At 38.6% G+C, this 22215-nt stretch overlaps 1 protein-coding gene across 1 annotated transcript in view; it reads left to right on the forward strand.

Annotated features, from left to right (window-relative positions):
• Nucleotides 1-22215, forward strand: part of igsf9a (immunoglobulin superfamily, member 9a) — a 73766-nt gene that overhangs the window by 39860 nt on the left and 11691 nt on the right. Inside the window, exons 9-21 of the mRNA XM_087791075.1 lie at nucleotides 1045-1187; nucleotides 3299-3439; nucleotides 3704-3820; nucleotides 6630-6780; nucleotides 6933-7044; nucleotides 9296-9489; nucleotides 9959-10176; nucleotides 11891-11975; nucleotides 13133-13300; nucleotides 13628-13664; nucleotides 13861-15966; nucleotides 16464-16537; nucleotides 18508-18700. Coding sequence (XP_087647201.1) covers nucleotides 1045-1187; nucleotides 3299-3439; nucleotides 3704-3820; nucleotides 6630-6780; nucleotides 6933-7044; nucleotides 9296-9489; nucleotides 9959-10176; nucleotides 11891-11975; nucleotides 13133-13300; nucleotides 13628-13664; nucleotides 13861-15966; nucleotides 16464-16537; nucleotides 18508-18671 — 3710 coding nt within the window. The 3' untranslated portion in view covers nucleotides 18672-18700. The remainder of the gene's footprint in view (nucleotides 1-1044; nucleotides 1188-3298; nucleotides 3440-3703; nucleotides 3821-6629; nucleotides 6781-6932; nucleotides 7045-9295; nucleotides 9490-9958; nucleotides 10177-11890; nucleotides 11976-13132; nucleotides 13301-13627; nucleotides 13665-13860; nucleotides 15967-16463; nucleotides 16538-18507; nucleotides 18701-22215) is intronic.

The following is a 22215-nucleotide window of genomic DNA, read 5'->3' on the forward strand; positions in this document are numbered from 1 at the left end:
CTCAATCTGCATTTGTGTCTTCTCTTTTAGACTATTGTAGGAGTTTATTTAGTGTCTAAACATAAAGGAGCTTTCCTGCCCGCAGTTGATACAAAACTCTGATGCGAGAATTCTGACCTGCTCTAGTAGAAGAACTCGCATTTACCCCGATCCCTAAAACTCTTCAGTGGCTGCCAGTTTCTTTCAGGATCAATTTCAAAAATCTGGTTCTTACTTTCAGATCTATTCATGGTCAGGCTCCTCCTTACATCACTGATCTGATCCAGCCTTACACCCCAGCTCGGGCTCTGAGGTCTGTGGATCAGAATCTACTGATGATTCCTGAACACGGTTCAGGACCAGAGGAGAGAAATCCTTCCAGGCTGTTGCTCCTAAGCTTTGGAACGATCTTCCTCTCCCTCTGTGTTTGATGGATCTACTGACTCCTTCAAGAAACATCTTAAGTGATTTTCTTGGACTCCTGTGTTCGTCTTATGTGTCTTTGCCTTTTAAAGTATAAATTATAACTGTGTATTGTTTTTGATTGTTAAAGCGGTTTACAAATGACTTTTACTTACTTACTTACTCTATTTGAGGTTGATGACAAGATGAACATGTTTGGAGGACAAACAAATGCATAATTAAGATAGATCGAGCCTCCAAAAATGTTCCGGACAATTTTGCAAATATATTTTGGACCCTTGTGTTTGACGCTCCTGGTGTAGACACTCCAGGCTTTTTTTTCCCCTCAAACCCCTGTGGAACTGTCGCATGAGAATCACACAATGAAACATAATCCATAAGTAATAATCTTTCCTAGCCTTTAGTCAGGTTCCATACATCTCATTGTCTCAGTTAATTAAAAAAAAAAGAGCTGTTTCTGTTGCTGGCATTATATCGAGTTACAATAGATTTCTTCTTGCTTCTTTGAAGGAATATTATTCATACTTGAATTATGTAAATTAACATAAAATATTAAAGGATTTTTATCCAAGCATTCACTAGAACTATTCAATAAAACCTTGCAGTTTTACATTGACTGTTATTTATTTATATTTTTTATAGATGCAGCACAGGCTTCTGGAATACCGAAGGAAACCTATTTGCCCACGGGGATGGACGGCAGGGTCCACTGTCCAACTGTCGCTCAGCCTCCTCTGCTCCGTGTGCTGTGGACCAAAGATGGAGAACCTCTGGATCTGTCCATGGTACTGAAAGCAAAAACAAAAATGCATTTGTGTCAGTATAACAGTATCTGAAACTTTTAGTGGTCGTGCCAACCCTAATGTTGGTTCATCTGACGCCTCGTCACAGTGTTTATGTTACTTTGATCCTCCCAAACCAGCAGCGCGACTATTATTCGCGATCATACTTTTGGCAGAATAACGACAGACGCTGCTGACTGAAGGCAAAAAGAATCTTCATCCGTCAGCAGCCCCTCGTGAAAAACATTTTAGGCCGCTCCGCTTGCCTCTTGAGTTTTTTCTGCTTTTGTGGCATGAATTCTGAGGCAGAGTTTTGAAGCATTTAACTGTCACATTTTCTGCGTCTGCATTTGAAGTGTTTCTCGCAGCCATTTAAACAGCTTTCGGTGACATTTATGCTAACAAACGGGAGGGAGATCTATTGAACCTCGTGGCTTTTTAAAGCCAATCCCTGAAGCCCTTTACCTTTTTTTCGGAAGGAAACGGGAAAGTTTACATCTGATTTATTTACGAAAATGTTTGCTCCCTCGGCTCAAATTAGGAAGAATAAGTCAAACATATTACCCAAAAGAGAGTCTTCTCCTACAGCCTCTCTCCAGCAATCGCGTCCCCCTCCCTTCCCTCACCCGCCTATTAGAGCGACTGGCCGGACGATGACACCGCAGGAGGGATGTTCCATGTCTGTGGTGCATCGGCTAGTCCTTCTGTGTCTCTGCCAATTATTCCGGTCTCACTGTGCGAGTCACAAGCCAGAATTCACTTGGTGCTGGGACAATAAATATCACTGCTTCACATTCAGAATACACTCTAAAAACTTCATGTAAGGAATTCGATTTATATATATATTGTTTTAAAAATATAGACAAAATTTGAGATTCGCATGTGTATATGTACATGATATTAAAATAAATGAAAAAAAAGATATAAAAGAAAATCCTTTTAAAATGGTTTACCTTTGTAACTGGTATGTTTATAAAATAAATAAAATAAAATAAAGACACTGACTTGCACTTTATAAAGAACAATGCCAATAGTCCCACTATTTTCTACTAATATATATTTATATTTACTGGAAATATGTTTTTTCTTTTCTTTTTCTCAATCAATGAACTACTAATTGTTTAGTGCAAAAAGCAACTTTATTTTTCTTATTATAAAGATATATATTAAGAAGATAAAGGACAAAATGTATATACATTTGTGTATTTTAATTTTAAATAAAAAATGTATATATATTCTCTACAAAACAATGTGGTTTTCATCTCAATTCAGTTCATCCATCATTTCTAGTAATGCTTTCAACAGTTCAGGTGTAATTGATTTTAACCATTTTTTAGTTATTACTTTCACCTAATCTTGATGAACTTAATGAACAAATTCCTCCAAATGTCCAAGATATATGGTAGAACAAGTACAGGGGATTTTCTATTCAAACAACATACTTACAATATTTTAAGATGGTTTTAATTGTGTTGTAAAAGTGATTTTCATTAAAAAAAACAAAAAACTAATTTCAGCTCTGTTTGACTGCTCTGACATATGTTCTTACAAATGTCGGGTCTACTTAAATTAGGCAAATGAATGCTGCAGGAACAAAGAGCTACGAACAGCCTTCAACCTTGACTCACAGCTTCGTAACTGCTTTTAATCAATGTTTACTTAACGCTGTGACAAGAAGGATTTTGCTGCTTATAATAAATAGAGTTGAAATGTTTGCCTCTGATGTGTCTCACCTTTTTTCTTTTTTTTTCTGACATCCAGCCAGTAGCAGGTTTGACATAAAAAAACAACCTCTTTCTTTTCAAAGACTGTCAGCATTTACATATGAAACGAGGGAGATCACAGATCAACAAACAACAATAAAAGTTGTTTAATGTTCACCGACACATAATGTGACAAGTGAGCGTCTATAAATATGCATGCAGTGGATGACTCGCTGCTTTAAATCTAGTTTGAAACTAATATGGATGCCTTGGAGCGTCTCTGTTAATATCTGTTAAAAACGTTTCTACTCAAAAAAAAGTTTTGTTTGTTTGCTGAAAACTGCTTTCAACTGTTCATTATAGTCTCATATTGTTGTAGCTCCTAATGCAGTATTTTTTTTTTCACCCCAGTATCCAGGGTGGTCTGTGAACGCCCAAGGATCCCTGATCATGGCCACAGTGAATGACGATGCTGAAGGTACTTACACCTGTACACCCTACAACAGCTATGGCAGCATGGGGCCATCAGGACCATCCAAAGTCATCCTCCAGGTAACTTTATTTCCCCCTCCTTATACCCTGAGTTCGAGTGTTATCATGAGGTTATGAAACCAACCCATAATATAATCATGTTCTAATGACCTTCCTCGGGACAATTGAAACCCATTCATTTAACAAATCCATGCCACCACCATAATTATGGAGTAAATTGTGCAGCTAATCCTTCCGTTGTTTCGAATAATCCTGTCCAAAATCACTGTAATCCAGCCTTCATTGTTGGCCTCACTGAATTCCATCTTATGTTGCCGTTCACAGGACCCCCCATCATTCAGAGTCTCCCCCAGGGAAGAGTACAGTGAGGAGGCTGGGAGGACCCTGATCATCCCGTGTGAAGGAAACAAGGAGCCGACCATAAAAATCACCTGGACAAAGGCAAGAAAATAACCAGAATGTATTAAAATCCCAATTGATTTGATCCCTATTGAAGGGATGTAAAGCTATAAATAATACCTAGTAAGTATTGAGTTGAAGGTTTTGTGCAATTACAAATCAAGTATATAGAAAGGCTAATCAAATAATAATTTTAGCCTTTCGGCAGAACAGAAACTTAAGTTTCTTAAGTGTTCATTCACAGGTTTTCCACAGATTCTTAAAATGCGTTACATTTATGAATCTAAAAATGGGGCTTTAAATGGCATTAGAAAGCCTAACTTGAACTTTCAATTGAAATTTTTCATTGCTTTTAAATCTCAAACTATTTGATAACATGTATATATTTGTTTAAAAAAGGATTTACTGATTGACATCACAATAGAAAACTTTGTACTCAATCACTTTAAGTACTCAGCCAATGCATGTGATGGTTTCACTTTTAAATGGTTTATGTAGCAACTCCGGACAGTATTTTTGATTAAAAAAAATGGCTCCAACCAATATTATTACTAAGTAATGTGTACAAGGCCCTGTGTTCTTTGTACAGTTTCTTAATCATCAGGATAAGAGTCAAGTTTTTTAGTTGACTATAAAGTATTTTTTATTCTTGGGACATTTTTTCCCTAAACCTCTTTATATATATATTTTGTTTTTTTAATTTTCATTGCTTGATGAGTTGTTTTTAATCAAACTTTCAAATGGTATTACATTTTTACAAGTCTTAGATTTAACTTGCCTGAACTATTGTGTAATCTCAGGGTCAAGGTGACCCAAAGGCCTGAAAAAAAAAGTTTTTCAGGTATCCCTTGTGTTTTCTCTGGGTCAAGGTGAACGATCTCCACCACTGCATATGTGTTTAAGGAAGCCAGGAAGGTCACCTTGACCCAGAGACAACACAAGGGATAGCACAAACACATTTGTTTTTTGGGACTCTGGGTCACCTTGACCCTGAGATAATTAATTATAGTAAGTCATTTATTATTATTTGTAAAGCGCCTTTCTCAGACCAGGGTCACAAAGCGCTTAAACAATCAAAAACAATACATGGTTAAAAATACATACTTTAAAAAGCCAAGACAACACGGTGACTAAAACAGAAGCCCCGTCAGCAGATTCTGATCCACAGACCTCAGAGCCTGAGCTGGGGTGTAAGGTGGAGTCTGACCATGAATAGCTTTGAAAGTAAGAACCAGAATTTTAAAATGGATCCTCTAAGAAACTTGCAGCCAATGCAGAGTTTTAAGGATCTGGAAAATGTGAGTTCTCTTACCAGAGCGGGTCAGTGTTTTTGCTGCAGAGTTTTGTATTAATTGCAGGCGACACAGCTCCTTCTTATTTAGACACGGATATAAACTGTTACAATAACACATGGGTTAAGCTGTAGGAACCTGCATTCATGAGTTGACGGTTCAGTTTGGGATCCTTCTCCAGGTGTGCTATCAATTCAGAGATTACATCTCTAGAACCGAATTTGAAAGAAGTTGGTTTAAATGTGTAAAAAAATAGATATTTTTTCATGCTTTAAATGTTCCCTTAATATTTATTTAGATTGTTGTTGATGCTATAAAAATCTTTTTGCAAGTGTTTCCCTGTTAAGTAGTACTCTTAGACGGCTGATAATCAGGGAGGAAACACTTTGCGCATATATCTGCGCCGTTGACTGCAGCTCAATAATCAGATGTTGCCAGGTTAGAACTACACACGTATGCAAGTGTGACACCGTTTTCTCTTGGCTGCTCTGCTTCATCTGTCAGATGCAAAGTGGCAAGAGGTGAAAAGTGCAAGGAAATCAATCCTGAAAGGTTTCAATTTTTCAAAAAGCATATATATCTTCAACAATTCTGCTTTAGAAAGTGCATTTCAATCATCGTATTGGGAGTCAGAGTTAAGTGAGTGGAGAGAAAATTGCCTCAAAACTGTATTCTTGTGCCTTCTGTCAACTCCATCTGCAGCGGTAGAAAAGTCACACAAAAATAAAAGCTTAAAAAAACAACTTTTATATGCAGAGTCAAGAAATAGGGGGGCGGGGGGGGGTTCAAATTTCACAACATGTCCCAGAGGGAAATAAACAGAAATGCATGAGTGCATAATGGAGACATTCAGGACATTAATGTTGGATATTCAACAACAAAACATGTTTAAGCTGAAAGTTAAGACAACAACAAAGTTAAGTTTGCTGCCTGAAGGATGTGTTTCTCGATATAAACTTTCAATACATGTTAACTCATTAGGCTTCCAATCATTTGTGAGTCAGAGTCTTTTTTAAATGTGAATAATGAGCCAAAATAAGCAGAATATAGAACATAAAAAAAAAGTTTTCTTATACTTTTAAAATATTAGGAAATGTTCAACAATAACGCATTTGGAGAAGCTATGTTTTACATTCAAAGCATGTCCATTGTCAAGCTGGTTTCAATTCCTTTTTTTTTCCGTATGAGCAGCTGCATAATTATTACAACTTAAAATACTCCACGACACTTCTCTGACTCATTCTTTGGTACGATTATTTGAACAATTTACTGCCCTAATGTGTGAAGAAACGATGCATACGTCTATAAAATACTGGTGTTGAATTCAAGCACGCACTCATCTGGACTAACACATACATAACACGATTTCATGCTCGCTAGAGCAAACTACATTATAAAAGAGTGGATTTCTTTTCACCTCTGATGGTGTGTCACTGTGATATATTGGGTTTCTTTGTATTATATTAAAACTTTGTTAATGTGGATTTCTTTTAAATTCTTTTTTGTGGATTTGACTATCCAAAGATACTGAATTAATTCTTGAACGCTGTGGTCTGTAGGTGGATGTGAATCGTCCCATTTCGTATTCCATTGAACCAAATGGCTCGCTCCTGCTGCAGCCTCTCATGAAAGAACACCACGGCGTGTGGGAGTGCTCCGCCACCAACCGCGTGGCTTCCAAAAAAACAAGCACCCGAGTGATGGTTCTGGGTGAGTATCACAATGAAATCTAATCACCATAATGCTTGACATGTTGGACCCCCTTTTTTTGAGGTTGAGCTTTTTTCCTGCCTCTTTCAAGTACCAGACCATTAAAGCGATGACTGATTTCAATCAGCTGTATTTCTTTCCTTCTGTTACAGGAACCAGCCCCCATGCTGCAACAGCTTTGTCTGTCTCTGCAGGGGCAGACGAAGCCAATATATCTTGGGTTGCCGGTTTTGATGGAGGATCGGCTCAGACGTTTTCAGTTTGGTAGGTTTTCAGACTCAAGATTAAAGGGATAGTTACCCTTGATTCTTAAGTTTTAGTAGCTCTGACGAAGGATTCATGCTTTCATTGAAATTCAACTATTATTTCTTGGCATATTTACATGATTCCATTTTCTTTCAGCTCTTATCTAAGGTTTTAGTTGCAGAGAAGTATTTCCATATGACGGTGAACGGTGCTAACTTTCTTTTGTCCAAAAAGACACTAAAAATCATCCAAATACCTCCATACTTCTTGTCTCTAACGTCTGTCTTGTATTGAAACCTTGACAAGAGAAATTGAAAAAATCTATATCTTAAGCTTTTTTGTAGCAGAAGCTAAAAGACTTGGATGCTACACAGACAGGAAACACTGAGACAAACTTTTCCCGGTATAGACGGTAGACACTGGGGGTATTTTGGGGTTTTCGGTGGGTAATTTTGGACAAGGAAGAAGAAGAAAAGTCCAGTTACAAACATCATGTGGACATACATTTCTGACTTTAAATCCCTAAAGAAATAGAATACTCTTAAAAAAAACTAAAAACTTTAGTAGACATGAGGGTGAGTAAAAAAAATGAGGACAATCTGTTTGTTTTTTTGTGAACTATCCCTTTAAATCTTCTAGTAATTTTGGAAGCTAACATCTGGTGTTACTGTAATAAATAACTCATTCATCTGCAATGACTCTTCTGCAGCTGGTTTTAAGAATAAAAATAACTCAACAGTCATAATGAATCCCAAGTGTTTCTAAGATATTGACCTAGAGGTTTCGCTAAATAGAATAAACAACCAAAACACGAATACATCTAGGCTATTTAAGGAGGTGGAAAGACCACCGGCATCCCTTCATCAAGCAAAACACATTCGCGGAAATATTAAATAAAAAAAAAAGACAAAAAGATTGAATAATATATAATGCTGCATAACACAAAATTGTTACGTTTTATTGAAGTTCTATGATTGAGTATGGTTAGCCAACTCACTTCTAATGAGGTCAACATCATACTTAATAATGTACAACTAAACCTGTATTATAAGTTTCTGGTAAATGTCAACTAATATGAAAACCCAACTCTCCTGACTGACTCACATGTTTCAAATGTGTCTTCCTCTCCAAGATGCAGTAACACCCTTATTATGATCATGCTTTGAACTTATTACTGTAGTTCTCCCCCGTCTGAAATCTCAGCGAACAAGAGGTTACAAGAACGGAGTCCATTATGGATGTAATAGTGGCTTCACTCCTCCTCCAGCCAGCTGTAATCACGCTCAGATTTGTTTATACAACGAGTACCCTGGTGGCACATTAGTTGCACCTTTAAAGCTGAGTTTGTGAAAGTAACAAATATTAGGATTCAAAATACTGTTTTCGGTGACCCCACATGCCCAAAAATGCAATATTCAACATTGTTTTGTTATTCAAGTTGTGACTGTTGAAAAAATAGTGTTGCATATTGTTTCTTTAATGAAGAAACATCCAACAAATCTAGAAATTCTAGCTCTCTCTCTCCTACTGGCCACTTATTGTCACACAAGAATTATTCCGGTCTGTTGGTTTTCTGTCACCTTTTTATTGTCGCCACATATATTTAATTGACAGTTTGCCCTTGTTCGTATTGTGTTCTGCTGCTGCACTGTGATCTCTCATATTGGGGTCAATAAAACAAATCTATCTGTCTTTGCTTACTGGAAAAAAGTACCACCTTTTCTTTTTTGTGACTAATAGCTGGTCCTGAACCTGGACCTTATTGACACTGGCATACAGCGGTCAAGACTGCCGTTCTTTAATGCCTGAATGGATTTAATCATCCGCCTGATCTATCGGGGCAGAGGAAATCGATGAAAGAACACCTTTAGGTCACATGCAGCTGTGAAGACTTCTAATGCTCGACCGCCCCAGACCTACTATTGAATTATTGCATTCAAAATATACTTAATACAATGAAAATATCATGAAATATCCAACGTATAATGGGAAGGCTTTGAGCTTTAGGTGAGATTTCTCCCTTTTTTTTGCCTTAAGCTGTGATTTGCTCACCAGAAAGAAGACGTATGGAACCTTCCCTTAAACATCAGAATCGCCTTAATTGCTGCAGAGCAAGAAAGATCCATCACTTTTGTCTCCCGCGACAGAATTTGCAGCCGACGATGAGTCTGAATGATAAATGGAACTCGCTTTCTATCTCATAACTCCACAGTTTGAATGTATGTCTCCTACTTCCTTTGTTCTTACGTCTCGTCCTGCCCCCCCGCAGGGTGAAGAAGATATCTGAAAGTGGGGATAATGATGAGAGGCAGGAATGGTTCTCCGTGGATGTGCCCTCTTCTCAGACGACCAGACTGCTGGTGACGGGCTTGTCTCCCTCCACGGTCTATCAGTTCAGCGTCACGTCTCGTAACAAAATGGGAACCGGACCTTTCAGCGAGAAAGCCTCCGTCCGTACCTTGGGTTAGTAACATTCGTCTACTCATTTCAAATAAGACACCTTTCACAATATTTACCTGATAGGAATCTCTATGATGTTAGGAAGTTGTTACTTTAAAAAGTTTCTCCTTGTCTCGGCGAATGAGAGGTTACGAGAGGGGAGTCCATTATGCCGAAATAATGGCTTTGCTCCTCCTACAGCCAGCTGTAATCATGCCCCACTTTATTTATACAACTTGTCTCTTGGGGGTGGAGACTTCTGGGATTTATGACGCGCGGTGACAAACCTTGTTGTTTGACCAATCACAGCAGAGTGGGTTTGATTATGTTAAACAAGATTTCTGATCGATAAGTTGTTTGTCAGGTCTATTATCAGGAAAAAAATGTTGCCTAACTAATGCAGAGATGCTTACATTTTTGTTTTCTTGTATTGAAATTTTAAGCCGTTAAATGTAAAGTGATTATTTATATCTTGTCGTTTCCCTTCCATAAGATGACGCGCCCAAGATCAGTCAAATCAAGCCGCCGACGTCGCTGACCACCTCCAGGAGTGCGGCCGGTGTAGTCCTGCAGTGGACCCCGCCTCCAGCGCAGAACCCCCCCCTCACAGGGTTCCTCCTTCAGTCTCGCACCGACCAAGGCGAATGGTTTAATGTGGACGAAGACATCGGCGCCAACAGTAGCGAGATGATTGTTCCGGCGTTGCTAAAGGTAAACAAGCCAGCAGGACTTCACAAAAGAAGTGTTCTTCTACACACCTTCTTCAGGCCGCATTGGTATTCTAACACACTCCCTTATGAACATTCATGACAAGCAACACTCCCCCTCCATCTATCAATCTCTGCGCGCTGTCTTTTGTGTCACTGTTTCATCATGCATCTCTCTTTTCTGAGGCGTACACACATTCCGATGAATCTCATTTGCATTTCAGACCTGTGCGTGCCGTAGTCTGGTTTCTGTCCTCTACTTTTGTGTCGGTCTGTTGAGCGTCATTTTGTCTACGTGCATTTTTGAATGTGTGTGTGTGTGTGTGTGTGTGTGTGTGTGAGGGTAATGGAATGTAGAAAGATAAAAAAAAGGATGTTGTATAGTGTCTATTATAGTATATATTTCAGAATCAGAAACTTTCATGGCCAGCGTTGTAAACAACAAACATATGATTTGTTTTTGTGTTGTCGGTACAAAATAAGGAAAAAAAAGAAGATAAAACACAAAAATTAGAAATTAAAAAACAGAATGTCTGCATTTGAATCTGTCGGTTGATATAGTGTGTATTCTGGTATATATATATATATATATATATATATATATATATATATATATAATGCAGTTTGTCTACCCACCTTATCATAAAGTCTTATTTACTCCCAAATAGCTCGACACAATTGCCTGAAGATTGGCATAAAGACTACTGACCTCTAAGTGAAGGTTTAAGGGGGGAAAAAAAAGAGGAAGAAGGCGCTTATGAAAATCCAAATAAGCCAATTTTTGATGAAATGAAAACCATATGTACTAGATAACTAATAAAGTATTTTACCTCCCTTTGTTATTTTTAAAGGGGTAAAAAATTGGGGCCAAAGACCCCCATGAAAATCAAAATAGGTCCAATTTTTAGGAAGAAAAAACTGCTTGGAAAATTAGAATAAAGACTTCTGACCTCTCTGAAAGGTTTTATTGGGAAGGGCAATTTGTTCGGGTCAAGGAAAAAGGGGGCGCGCGAGGGGGCGGGAGACCCTAATAAAAATTAAATACGTCCAAATTTGACGCTTAATTTGACAATAAATCCTTGTGTTATCTCTTTTTTTTTCGGGTCACCTTAAACCAGACATAACACAAGGGATAAAAGGGTTAGTTCATCCAAAATTCACTCATTTTCTACCCTCCCTCTTGCTGACTAAGACTTGGGATTTTTTTCAGTCGCTACATTAAAATGAACATATATATTTTCTATAATTCTAAAACGGAACACATTACCCTGAAATAATCACAACCCATAGTCCACATAAGGTGAGTAGATAATAAGGTTTTTTTGGGTTTTTTTTGGGCGAAACAGTTCCATTTTCAGAATTTCATCCTGTTCTACAATCGTGTAAACGTGTGTCAGTGTGCGGCCCCCGTACTTCTATTCTCTAACATTGTACATTTTAATTGAATTAGCGCGTCTGCATAAGCGCTGTTTGGTAATCTAGTTTTCTTCCCTCGTCTTTGTTCCCGCTGCTACAAACAGGCATTTTGGCACACAAACACAAATGAGTTTACACAATGATAATCGCGAAACGCAAACACAAGTCATCAGTTTTAATTGGAGTCAAAATGAGCGCGACATCGTGTAAATGTGTTGACTTTTGTGAGAGTGTGTGCGCAAACATGTCGGTGTGCGCCCTTGATGGAAAATCTTTATGAATTTATGTTTGTCTGCTCTCAGGACGCCGTGTATGAGCTGCGGCTTCTATCTCGTAGCGGGGAGTTGCTGAGTGAGCCCAGTCCATCAGTCAATGTCTCAACCGTGGGTAGGTGTTCCAGAGCAACTTTGCCCCCGCTCTCTTCTTCCCCCATCCATTTTCATCTCAATGTTCCTTTCTTTTTTTTCCTTTTTTTTTTTTTCCACTGTTGGACACAAATTAGAGCACATCCCACGGGTACTTTGTCCATTTGATGTCTGAGTGATAGAAGATAGCTTCGTGCATTTTCAGAGAAGGTTTATTTCAAAGATATATTTTCATAATTCGTTTTGCATGAATTCATCAGATATCTGCGGGCGCTTGAGGGAATTTTAATGCAGCAAACATTACCTGTATGATTCATAAAAAGCAATTGGTTTTTAAATTCAAGCCAGCATATTTCTCTACATTCATTTATCTATTTACTGATTAAATGTAGCTATGAGTTTCCTCCTGCCATCACATTAAAAGTGGATTCAGACAACATATTATAATCGAATGTAAGGTACGGTTAAGAATCGGCTGCTTGGCTGTATTACTTTGCATTAATTTTGTTTTCATTTCACTGTTTGAAGCAGCAATACTTCAAATTGAAAATATTGTTTCTGGCTCCCCCGGTGTCATGTGATTGAAACTCTGTTGCGCAGTTGCCACGTACCACATGGGAATTTCTTTGCAAAATATAATAAATCCTTTTTTTTTTACTAATGTGAATATCCAGCTTTCCTGGCTCCCTCACATGTTTCAAATGTTGAAGTCTTTCTCTCCAAGATGCATTAAGTCTCTCATCATGACAATGTTTGGAACGTATTACTTTATAAAGTTCTCCCCCATCTTAAATCTGGGTGAATGAGAGGTTACGAGAGTCCATTGTGATCATTGTGATGTATTATAACATTATTATGTAAAAACGTCCTCCTCCAGCCAGCTGCAATCAGGCCCTGCTTTGTTTGTACTACAAGTCTCTTGGAGGTGGAGACTTCTTGAATTTAAAGAAAGTAAATTAATATTATCATCAAAATATTGCATAGGATGCCATTAAAAAAAACATTAATATCAATGCAAAAGTATCCATATGTATGTATGATTGATTAAAAGAATAAATTCAAGGTACTTCCGTGGTTATCTATACTACAGTCCTGCATATTAGTATTCCATTAGTACATGGATTTTTAAGTGGCCTTAATTAGCGTTAATGAACGTCATCTTGATGGATTGTGTCGCAGGTATCGAGATGTACCCGACCACGTCGAGGCTGCTGGAGTTCGTCCCAGAGCCATTACTCGCTGGTGTTCTCGGCGGAGTCGGATTCATGTGCTTGGCACTGGTCTTGCTTCTGGGATCGGCCTGTATCATCAGCCACAAGAGGGACCAACGCAGGAAGAGAAAAGATGGTAACTTTTGTTGTTGTTTTTTGTTTAACTCGAGGGATATAGCCTTTGACGAGGGACTTCATGAGCCATGTTTTCATATCATAAGAAAGAGACTTTCATCCCATTATATCAACCGTACCCCCACTGAGTTGGATCTCGGCCCGGCACATCTGATCAGTCGGGGAAAGTTATCGATGGCATTTCCATGACTGATGAGGTTCTCATTAGCTGCTAATAAATGTATGTTTAATGAACTCCTCTGTGCTCGGCTCTTTTAACGAGCGTATAGTTGATTTTACTGGTTTTAATTAGTCCACACCATCTCCCCCCCTTTTGTATCCATTTCAGATTCTCCTCGTGTCATCTATAAATGCCCCCCATCCATGTAAGTACCCCATCATCAGACCTTCGTCATCATCCCCACGTTCCTTCTCTCCTGATTGCCTTACAATCAGTCAAAACATTGAATCAGTTTTATTTCTTTTCTAATCTCTTAAATTATGTGTTGGTCAGATTCGATAATTGTCCTCCCACCTTCCCTTTGCCTCCTTTCTTTTCTCTCTTTCTCCGACACAATACAGGACGTCTCCGGGCTTTGGCAGTGCAGACAGTGTGTTGAAGAAAAGCCTACTTCCAGCCAGCCCTTTCTATCCCACCATGTCCTCCACCACCTCCTCCTCAACCTCCTCAAAGACAGATTGTTCCTCTTTCATCACAGAGGATTGTCATCAGAGGAAGAATCAACAGCTCAACTATAGCCGTGGGTGTCTTTCCAGGACAACCTCTTACCCTCTCTCCCCCTCGGTTGAGACCATCTCTCGTGGCCCCGATGGACGTTTTATACTCCCGCCGTATGAGGAATCCGTGAGCAGCGACCGGAAGAATAATATGTCTGAAAACGTCAGGAGGTCCGTGTCGATGTCATCGGAATGCCGGGACCGGAAAGATGTGCCGTTCGTCCTCTCCGTCGACATGCCGTCGTGTAGGCGGACCGATCAGGTTTCCCCTCGTCTGTCCTGCTGTGAACCGGGTTCCTCGGAGAAGAAGGAAGACGACTACGCTAATATTTACAGTATGCATTCAAGTATGTCCAGCTTCCCTCAGAAAGTTCCAGAGTTCGCACCCAGTTTTCCGGTTCTACCTCACATCCGATCCGGCTTCGGACAACCGTCGACCACCGCCAGCGCCCTGGTGCTCCAGATGGAGCACGAACGGGAGAGAGGGAACCTCAGTCGCTGCCTTAAACTTGCCCAGGAGCGAGAGGAAATGGAGAAGGAGCTCCAGAGTCTGGTGTCGCACCAAGGCTTTGAGAGAGAGAGAAACGAGGAGGCAGAATTGGAAGACGAGGAAGATCGGAGGCCTGTGTGGGAATATAAAAGCAGTACGTTACCGCAGAGATACCAACCTTGTGCCGATGAGATTGCATTTTCTTCAACCTCGGTCCCGTGGGACGCCAGCGCTCATGTCTCGTCCCCCTCTGTGATTCCTGTCAGGACAAGTTTAATTGTGCCAACCTCTAGACCCACTCATGTTCACCCCGGTAAACACCAGCGTGGCCCTGCTTTCATCAAACAGACACCCCTCCGTTCGGAGGCGGCGCACAGTTTTCCCAAAGACGCATCAACTCTCCCCCGTGTCTCTTCAAAGCACCAGAGACATGAAAGTGAAGAGGCAGTATTTCACGATAACTCGGAGCAATCCGCGGTCTCGGAAATGCAAACGAGTGATTCATACTCCAGACGGAAATATTCTCCCAGCGACAGTAACTCGGTATTGTTTTTCCATGATAATCAAAGTATGGAAAGGCCCAAGTCAGCTCTCGATACCGTGTCGGGATACTTCAAAGGAAAGATGCACGAGCAAAATAACGACGAAGTGTTTGTTGAAATGAGCGTCGATGAGCCGGAGTTTTGCGAAATCCAACCTGTGGAGCACATGCTGCACCACAGAATTGCCTCTCACGTGAAACATGGGCGGCCTCTGACGAGTCATTTTAGGGACTTGAAAAGAAGCAAGAGTTGTCACTCTCACCGTCCCGAATCAGGGAATGGTTGTCACAAAGGTTCGCTGGAGGTCTGCGGAGCTGCGAGTAAAGATTACGTCTCAAAGCGGCGAAGCCAGAGTTTAGACTTAAGGAGGAAGAAAGGCAACTTCCTGACTCCAGATGCATGGATCGACTCCATCAACGAAGACTATGGCACGTCCCCTCGAGACGCATACTTGGAATCCCAAAGTTCCTCCACTCTAAACTCTCCCTCAAACACCGAATCCGTACATTCACTTCGCGAAGACGGACGGTCTTCGCTGAGCCACGTGGAAAAACCTACTCAAATTCCCGAGGTCTGCAGCTACCTGCCTCTACGGGAGGCGTCCATCGTTCGTAATCCAGGAAAGTCGGGTTATCGTGAGAGCGTGAAGAAGGTCATGACGTACCTGGACGACGCCAAAGGGTCCTCCAGACGTCTACTCGGGGACAACGTTCTCGACTGTGAACCGAAAGTTCCGAGGGGACGCTACGAAAGCGTGGCTGAGTCGGGGAGCAGTTACAGCAGCTATGCCAGCAGCGGTCGCGGAAGCATGGCGCCCACTAATGGCCACTCGTCCTCCACCAGCTCCCCGGTGACTGTGGAAGAGAGCCGACAAAGTAACGAAGAAAAGTACAGACGTCAAGCCGAGCTATACAAAAGGTACGTGGACATTCGGGATGTAATGAGGTAGTACTCTGAGGTACTCATGTTTTTAACATGACGAACAAAAGTTAATTCTTAACCTGATACAGTACATTAAATACAGAACATAAGAGTATGCATAGTTTCTTTGACAAAGTTATTACCAATTAAATAAAGGGAAAAATAAATGTGTTGATAACAGAGCTACATATTTTTGATGTTTTGTTTCGGTAAATATAATTTTTTAAGATGAAAATGTTTTGTCTCAAGTTTCTTGAATGTGTGTCCATGCATGTGGTTTCATTTACTCGAGACTGAAGAAGGAATACGACAAATGACAAGGTCAAGGTAGAGCTAGTGAGAATTTAATTTCTAAACTAAATTTCGTCCGTCAAGGTGCGGTTACATTTCAATAGATATTAAGAAACAAAAACAAAATATTTTAAGTTTAAAAGTTGAATTCAAGGACTACACTGTCATTGTGATTTAAAACAATAACTTTTATTTTCTTCTAGGAAAGCTTCTGTTGATGAAAACTACGAGTGGGATGCTGTTGATTTTCCACTTCAGACAAAGGAGGATCAAGACGGTAAATCTCGTGTTTTTTAATTATTGAGACAGTTTTGGACCTTAATTTGAAGTTTGTCACCAACATGCAGTCAAATGTCTTGTTTTAAAGTGTATTAAGATGCATAATCTGAACTGTTAACGCTTTGAATCGTCACGTTTACGTTTATAGTAATTCTGGCTTATGGTTGTAACTTGGCTCCAAAACAACAAGACTCTGGAAAAGTTTATTTATATGTACTGTATATTTACAGTTTATATATATATTATGTGTACAGGCCATCAAGCTACCTGATAATGTGTATTAACATCAATTTAGCCACTTATTTATTATTAAAAAGTAACTCACACCTTCATAGCAGCTGAACAACACATTCATATGAAGCTCAGACGATCAGACCATCTTCACATCATCATCAATACTCAGTGTTTCAAGTTACTGATTTACAGTTTTATTCTTGTTGAACTCCATTTTAGGATGGATTTTCATAAAAGTAATAACCCTGTATTTAAAATATACACATTTACACCGGAACTCGTCTACACCAATGTATATAAAAGTATGTGACCAATGTCAGAATATTTTGAAATGTTAATCCAGTTTAAATTCATGTTTTCATTTGTTTTTATTGATCGCGGAGAGAGAAATCACGGACTCATTTGAATATGATTTAAATATGTAAATGAGGGCGTGGAACAGGACAAACAAGACTCCGATTAATTCAACGTTGATTGGGATGTACAAAGGAAACGTGATTGTATTTTTGTGCAAGAACAGATTCAAACATCTGAATATTTTTGTCCACTTTTTCTGGATTGGAGTGTACGGCCATTTTTAGTAGAAGATCCACAAACTTCTTTGAGGCCCCAGCTTTTCTCTATTATTGCACAATTTTAGAAGTAAAACATTATTATAAATACTTTCCTTTCTCAAAGGAAAAAAAAACAAATATACAAGTATTAGTTGCATCCTAACTGCTCAAATATAAGTAAGTAAGAACAGGGTTACTTATTCTAAAGTACCTACATGTTCATACTTATTTCACAATTATTTAAAAGATATAACGTCAAAACATGTTTTACACTTTTTCTACTAAAAAACACTAGGTGGTTAATTTGCTGTCAATAAACATATAAATAAGTGTATGCATAATAGTTATTAGTAAGTAAGTAAGTAAGTAATATTTATTTATATAGCGCTTTTCCAGACCAGGGTCACAAAGCGCTTAAACAATCAAAACAATACTCAAAAAAGTACATACTTTAAAGATCAAGATAATACTGAGAACAACACAGGAGTTCCAGAAAATCAAGGAATTATTAAGTGCTAACATAATCTTGTACATTAAACAACAAAACATATTCAATATTTAATCAAGACTTTCCGAAAAAATGTCGCAGAACCTCCAACTTTTGACCAATTCCCGACAATAAAGTATTTATTTTTGACTCGAGAGCTAAAGAGGGTGTTTTTAACCTTGGTTAGTTTTTTTTTGTTTTAGCTCAAGTTTCCTGAGTGCTGCTCTAATGCCAGGCTTCACTTAGGCAAGTTTCAAACGGTGCTCGCCGATCATGCTTCAGACTTTTTTCACTCGCGCTAACGCACGTCCGTCCACTAATGGCAGGAGAACGAAAAGTGCTCGAACAACAAGGGGTAATCCGAGGGGGGGGGGGGGGGTTCCTGTTTCCGAGACACATCGACACAGTCGCACGTGGCGTTTTCGGACCCTTTCCGTCACTCTATACTCTACCACCCATCCTGAAATCGACCCGTGGACCAGAGGGGAGTCATTTTTATCAGAACCATTTTCTCACTCGTGAAATGATGTCGAAAGTAATTAGCCTGTTATTATGTTGTAGTTTTCACTGTGTGTGTTTGTAAAGAGAGCGCTAAACGGGCCGGATTTAATGGGAAATGAAAGTAAATTGGGGAAAAATGAAATGAGGAAAGTTAAATAGTGTAATTTCACACGTCTCCACCTCACCCTGCAGGGCTCCGTCCTCCGTTGAATCTTCAGAAGTCTGCTCTCAGCTTCAGCCTTCCCAGCGTGTCGTTTCCCACCAAAGCACTGGAAAATTGCAGTCGGTTCTCCTTCCTCCCTGGGCAAGAGAACAGCCGCTCTGCTGAACCAGAACAAGACACTGTGCTGTTCTGACAGCGGCAGCTCCGGGCTCATCTCACCTGGTACGTCATTCCACTCCTTCACAAATCAGCCCCGGCTTTTTTTCCCTTGCATTATCTTCAGGAAACATTGTTTTTTCGGAGCCAAAATAAGTACGTAAATTAGAGCCCTGACGGCGGCGGGGGTGGGGGGGAGGGCGTCCATCTTTACAGATAAATATGGACGACAGAGACAACAGAAGCAGGGTTCGCACACCTTCACATATTACAAAAAAACAAAAAAAACCCCCATAAATTACGCACGTTTGCTGCTCTTTTAGACGAAAGGCTGTCATGTCCTTGATGTTTTCAGATTAGACCGTGCCAAAATGCTAATTTTAACGCATTTCACTGATTGATTCAGGCTGTTTCCGTGCTTTTCATCTACATTCATCATCGCGAGATGACTCAGTGGACACACGGAGGGAAGGAATGTCTCGGCTTTTATGGTTTTTTGCCCCCCCCCAAAAAAAAGAGCAATCAATAACCATCATAAATTCAGTTTGAGTGTTGGGATTGCATATATTTGTTTTTGGTTTATCGCAGCAAACAACAAGATCTCTCCAAAGTCTTCTTCGTTCTCGATTTATAAACTTGATAACATCAGTGTCGGCGGTTATTTAACGTGGGACTCAACTGGAAAAAAAGACATATTGTCACTCGACTCACTTGTTCTCATTTTAGACTAAATCGCTTTGATGTTTTCATGACCTCGATGTACATGACTTGTTATCTTGATACTCGACTGTACTAAGTTCCCACATCTATATCTCTTTTATATCCTATCAATAATTCAGTTGTCACAGCTGTTATTTAAATCCAGTCAGAGAGATCCGATTTTCTTTTTCTTTATCTGAGATTGCATCAAAGTACACAAAGATAAAAGACGTTAAACTTTCACCGGAAACCTCTTTTATACCTCTTTATTGAGGAAAATACTTCTGTTATTATTCCAATAATGGACAATTATTATAGAATTTTTGCTCACCTTGGCAACAAAAACACAAGAAATGCTTTGTAAAATCGATTGCTTTTATCAATAATTGCAAGATTATGGAGAAATTGTAAAGATTTTAAATCTAGATTATACAATATTTAAGAAAAAAATGATCTTAATTTCTTGGAAACTACGAAGAAAGGATTTGTAGACAGCCTTAGGAGAAACATTTTTAAATGACATTAAATGATAAAAAATACAAAAATCAAAGGTGAAATAACTGCTATCGAAAAGTGCAATTTTTAAGGTATTCATTGGACACAAATTTATTAATTTATAGTCTGTTATTTCAGCGTGTCTTTTGGATGTGGATATACGTCAAGGACTGGTACTGGTTGCTGTTATTGCTACCCAAAGATGGATTTTTCTTTAATGTTACCTTTTCTTTGGATTTCTTACAATCCTTTTTTTTTGAGTTTCTTGAGTTTACCTCAACTCTAGTGGTCGGCTGACTATTGGTCAAACCAGTTCTTGATTAGATTGTAGAGAAGCTGCTTTTGGACTGTAATAATCTCAGACAGTCAGGGTTGTTCATCATCGCAATCACGAATCAAATTTTATTAATCCTGATTGCAGACAAAATTTCATTAATTGTGATAGCGATTAAAATGTGATTAATCACAATTAAAATTGGATCAATCATGATTAAAATACGATTAATTGTGATTACAGTTTGATTAAAAGTGATTAAAATTGTATTACTTGTGATAGCAATTAAAATATAATCATAGTAATCACACATCAATTTTGATGAGATTCAAGTTTTATTAATTGTTATTGTGATTACAATTCGATTAATTGTGATAAAACTCAATTGACCTTCAATTGGAATTCTATTCTATCAATCGCAATCCTAATTAAAATGTGCTTTTTCATGATTGTGAATACATTTGGGCTAATTGTGATCGCAATTACAATTTGATTAATTCTGATAAAAAATTATATTAACTCTGATCACAATTTCACTGATTAATTGTGATTAAAATTTGATTAATCGCGATTGCGATTAAAATTGGAACAATTGTGATTGCGATTAAAATTCGATTAATTGTTATTGCGACAAAAGTTAAATCAATTGTAATCGACATACAATCTGATTGTGAATAAAATTTCATGAATTGTGATGGCAAATAAAATATTATTAATTGTGATCACGATTCCAATTTGAGTAATTGTGATTGAAATTTGATTAATCATGATTGCGAATAAAATTAGATCAATAGTTATTGCGATTAAAAATTGAGTTAATTGCGATTAAAAATTGATTAATCATGATTGCGATTAAAATTGGATTAATTGTGATTGTGATAAAAAGTCAATTAATCGAGATCGCTATGAAAATTCGGTTATTCTTGCGGCTATAATTGGCCTCATTGTGTCCGTTTACCAATCCATTTAAAAACAATGGTGCACCTTGAACACAAACTTAGCCATAACTCCAGAACAATACATGACACTGGCAGAAATATCAGCTTAAGGCTTTATCAGTCAAGCAAATAATTAACTATGAATTCAGCGGCTAATACGACCGTTCTTTTCCAGGCTGTAATTAAAATTCACCCACAGAAGTCCACGTGCTCCACATCAATGTTCTCTACTGCACAACATCATCATTTGCTGCTACATTGACTTCTCAGAATTGACAGGAACTCCACAGGTTACCATATAGTACCCAGAGTACTTTCCTCGTCACCACTTAAATCCACACAATGGCTTCCACAGAGCCATAAAAGAAGGGTTTGTCAAAACAGAAAAGGAAAATGCATTTCTGCAGATTAAAAAAAAAAAGATCTTTAAATGTAAGTAAGTAAGTAATTTTTATTTATATAGCGCTTGTACTTTTCTTTTTGAACAATTAGCTCCTTTTCAACGTTTCTCTTACGCAGCGAGTGTTTCAAATGTCAGGGTTTGACACTCGAAGCTGGACACGGTGTCTAACAAACGGTAAATGTCACTTGCTGCTCGGTGAACAACAAGTTCTGAAGTTCACGTTAGTGGGTGGAACAGTCTGCCTGGACCGTGTTACCCATTTGTAAACTAATAAGAAGAGAAAGTGCTTCATTAGCATATGCTCACGTACTAATTTATAATTACAAATATGGTTCAATATTCTTTTTCATGGTCTTTTATCCTTGTTGCATTATTCATTCGAGTCTACTGAATGAATCTGAGCTCGGCTCCTGAAACGCAATATAATCCTAGATCTGGTTTATGTTCAATAACTCGAGTGAGTGATTTGTTTGCAAAATGTCGCTCGGTGAGAGCACATTTGTTTTTAATGAATGGTTGACACTCGTCTTATTATAGTCCTGTTCATTTAATGAGGTCACGATAATGTAAAACTAATTTAAATAGATAGAAAATAAGAATTCGCTTAGATTTTTTTTTATGTTTGTAAAGTATGATTAAGATGAACCTTCATGTGATTTTTCACCCACAATTCAAATTCATTTTCTACTCGCCCTCATGTCAAGAAAAAAGTTGGAGTCCTTTTGGAGTTATAGGCAAAACATGTATGTTCATTTTAATGTAGCGACTGTCA

The sequence above is a fragment of the Callionymus lyra genome, chromosome 5 (genome assembly GCF_982586985.1).
Source record: "Callionymus lyra chromosome 5, fCalLyr1.hap1.1, whole genome shotgun sequence".
Classification (NCBI taxonomy): Eukaryota; Metazoa; Chordata; class Actinopteri; order Syngnathiformes; family Callionymidae; genus Callionymus; species Callionymus lyra.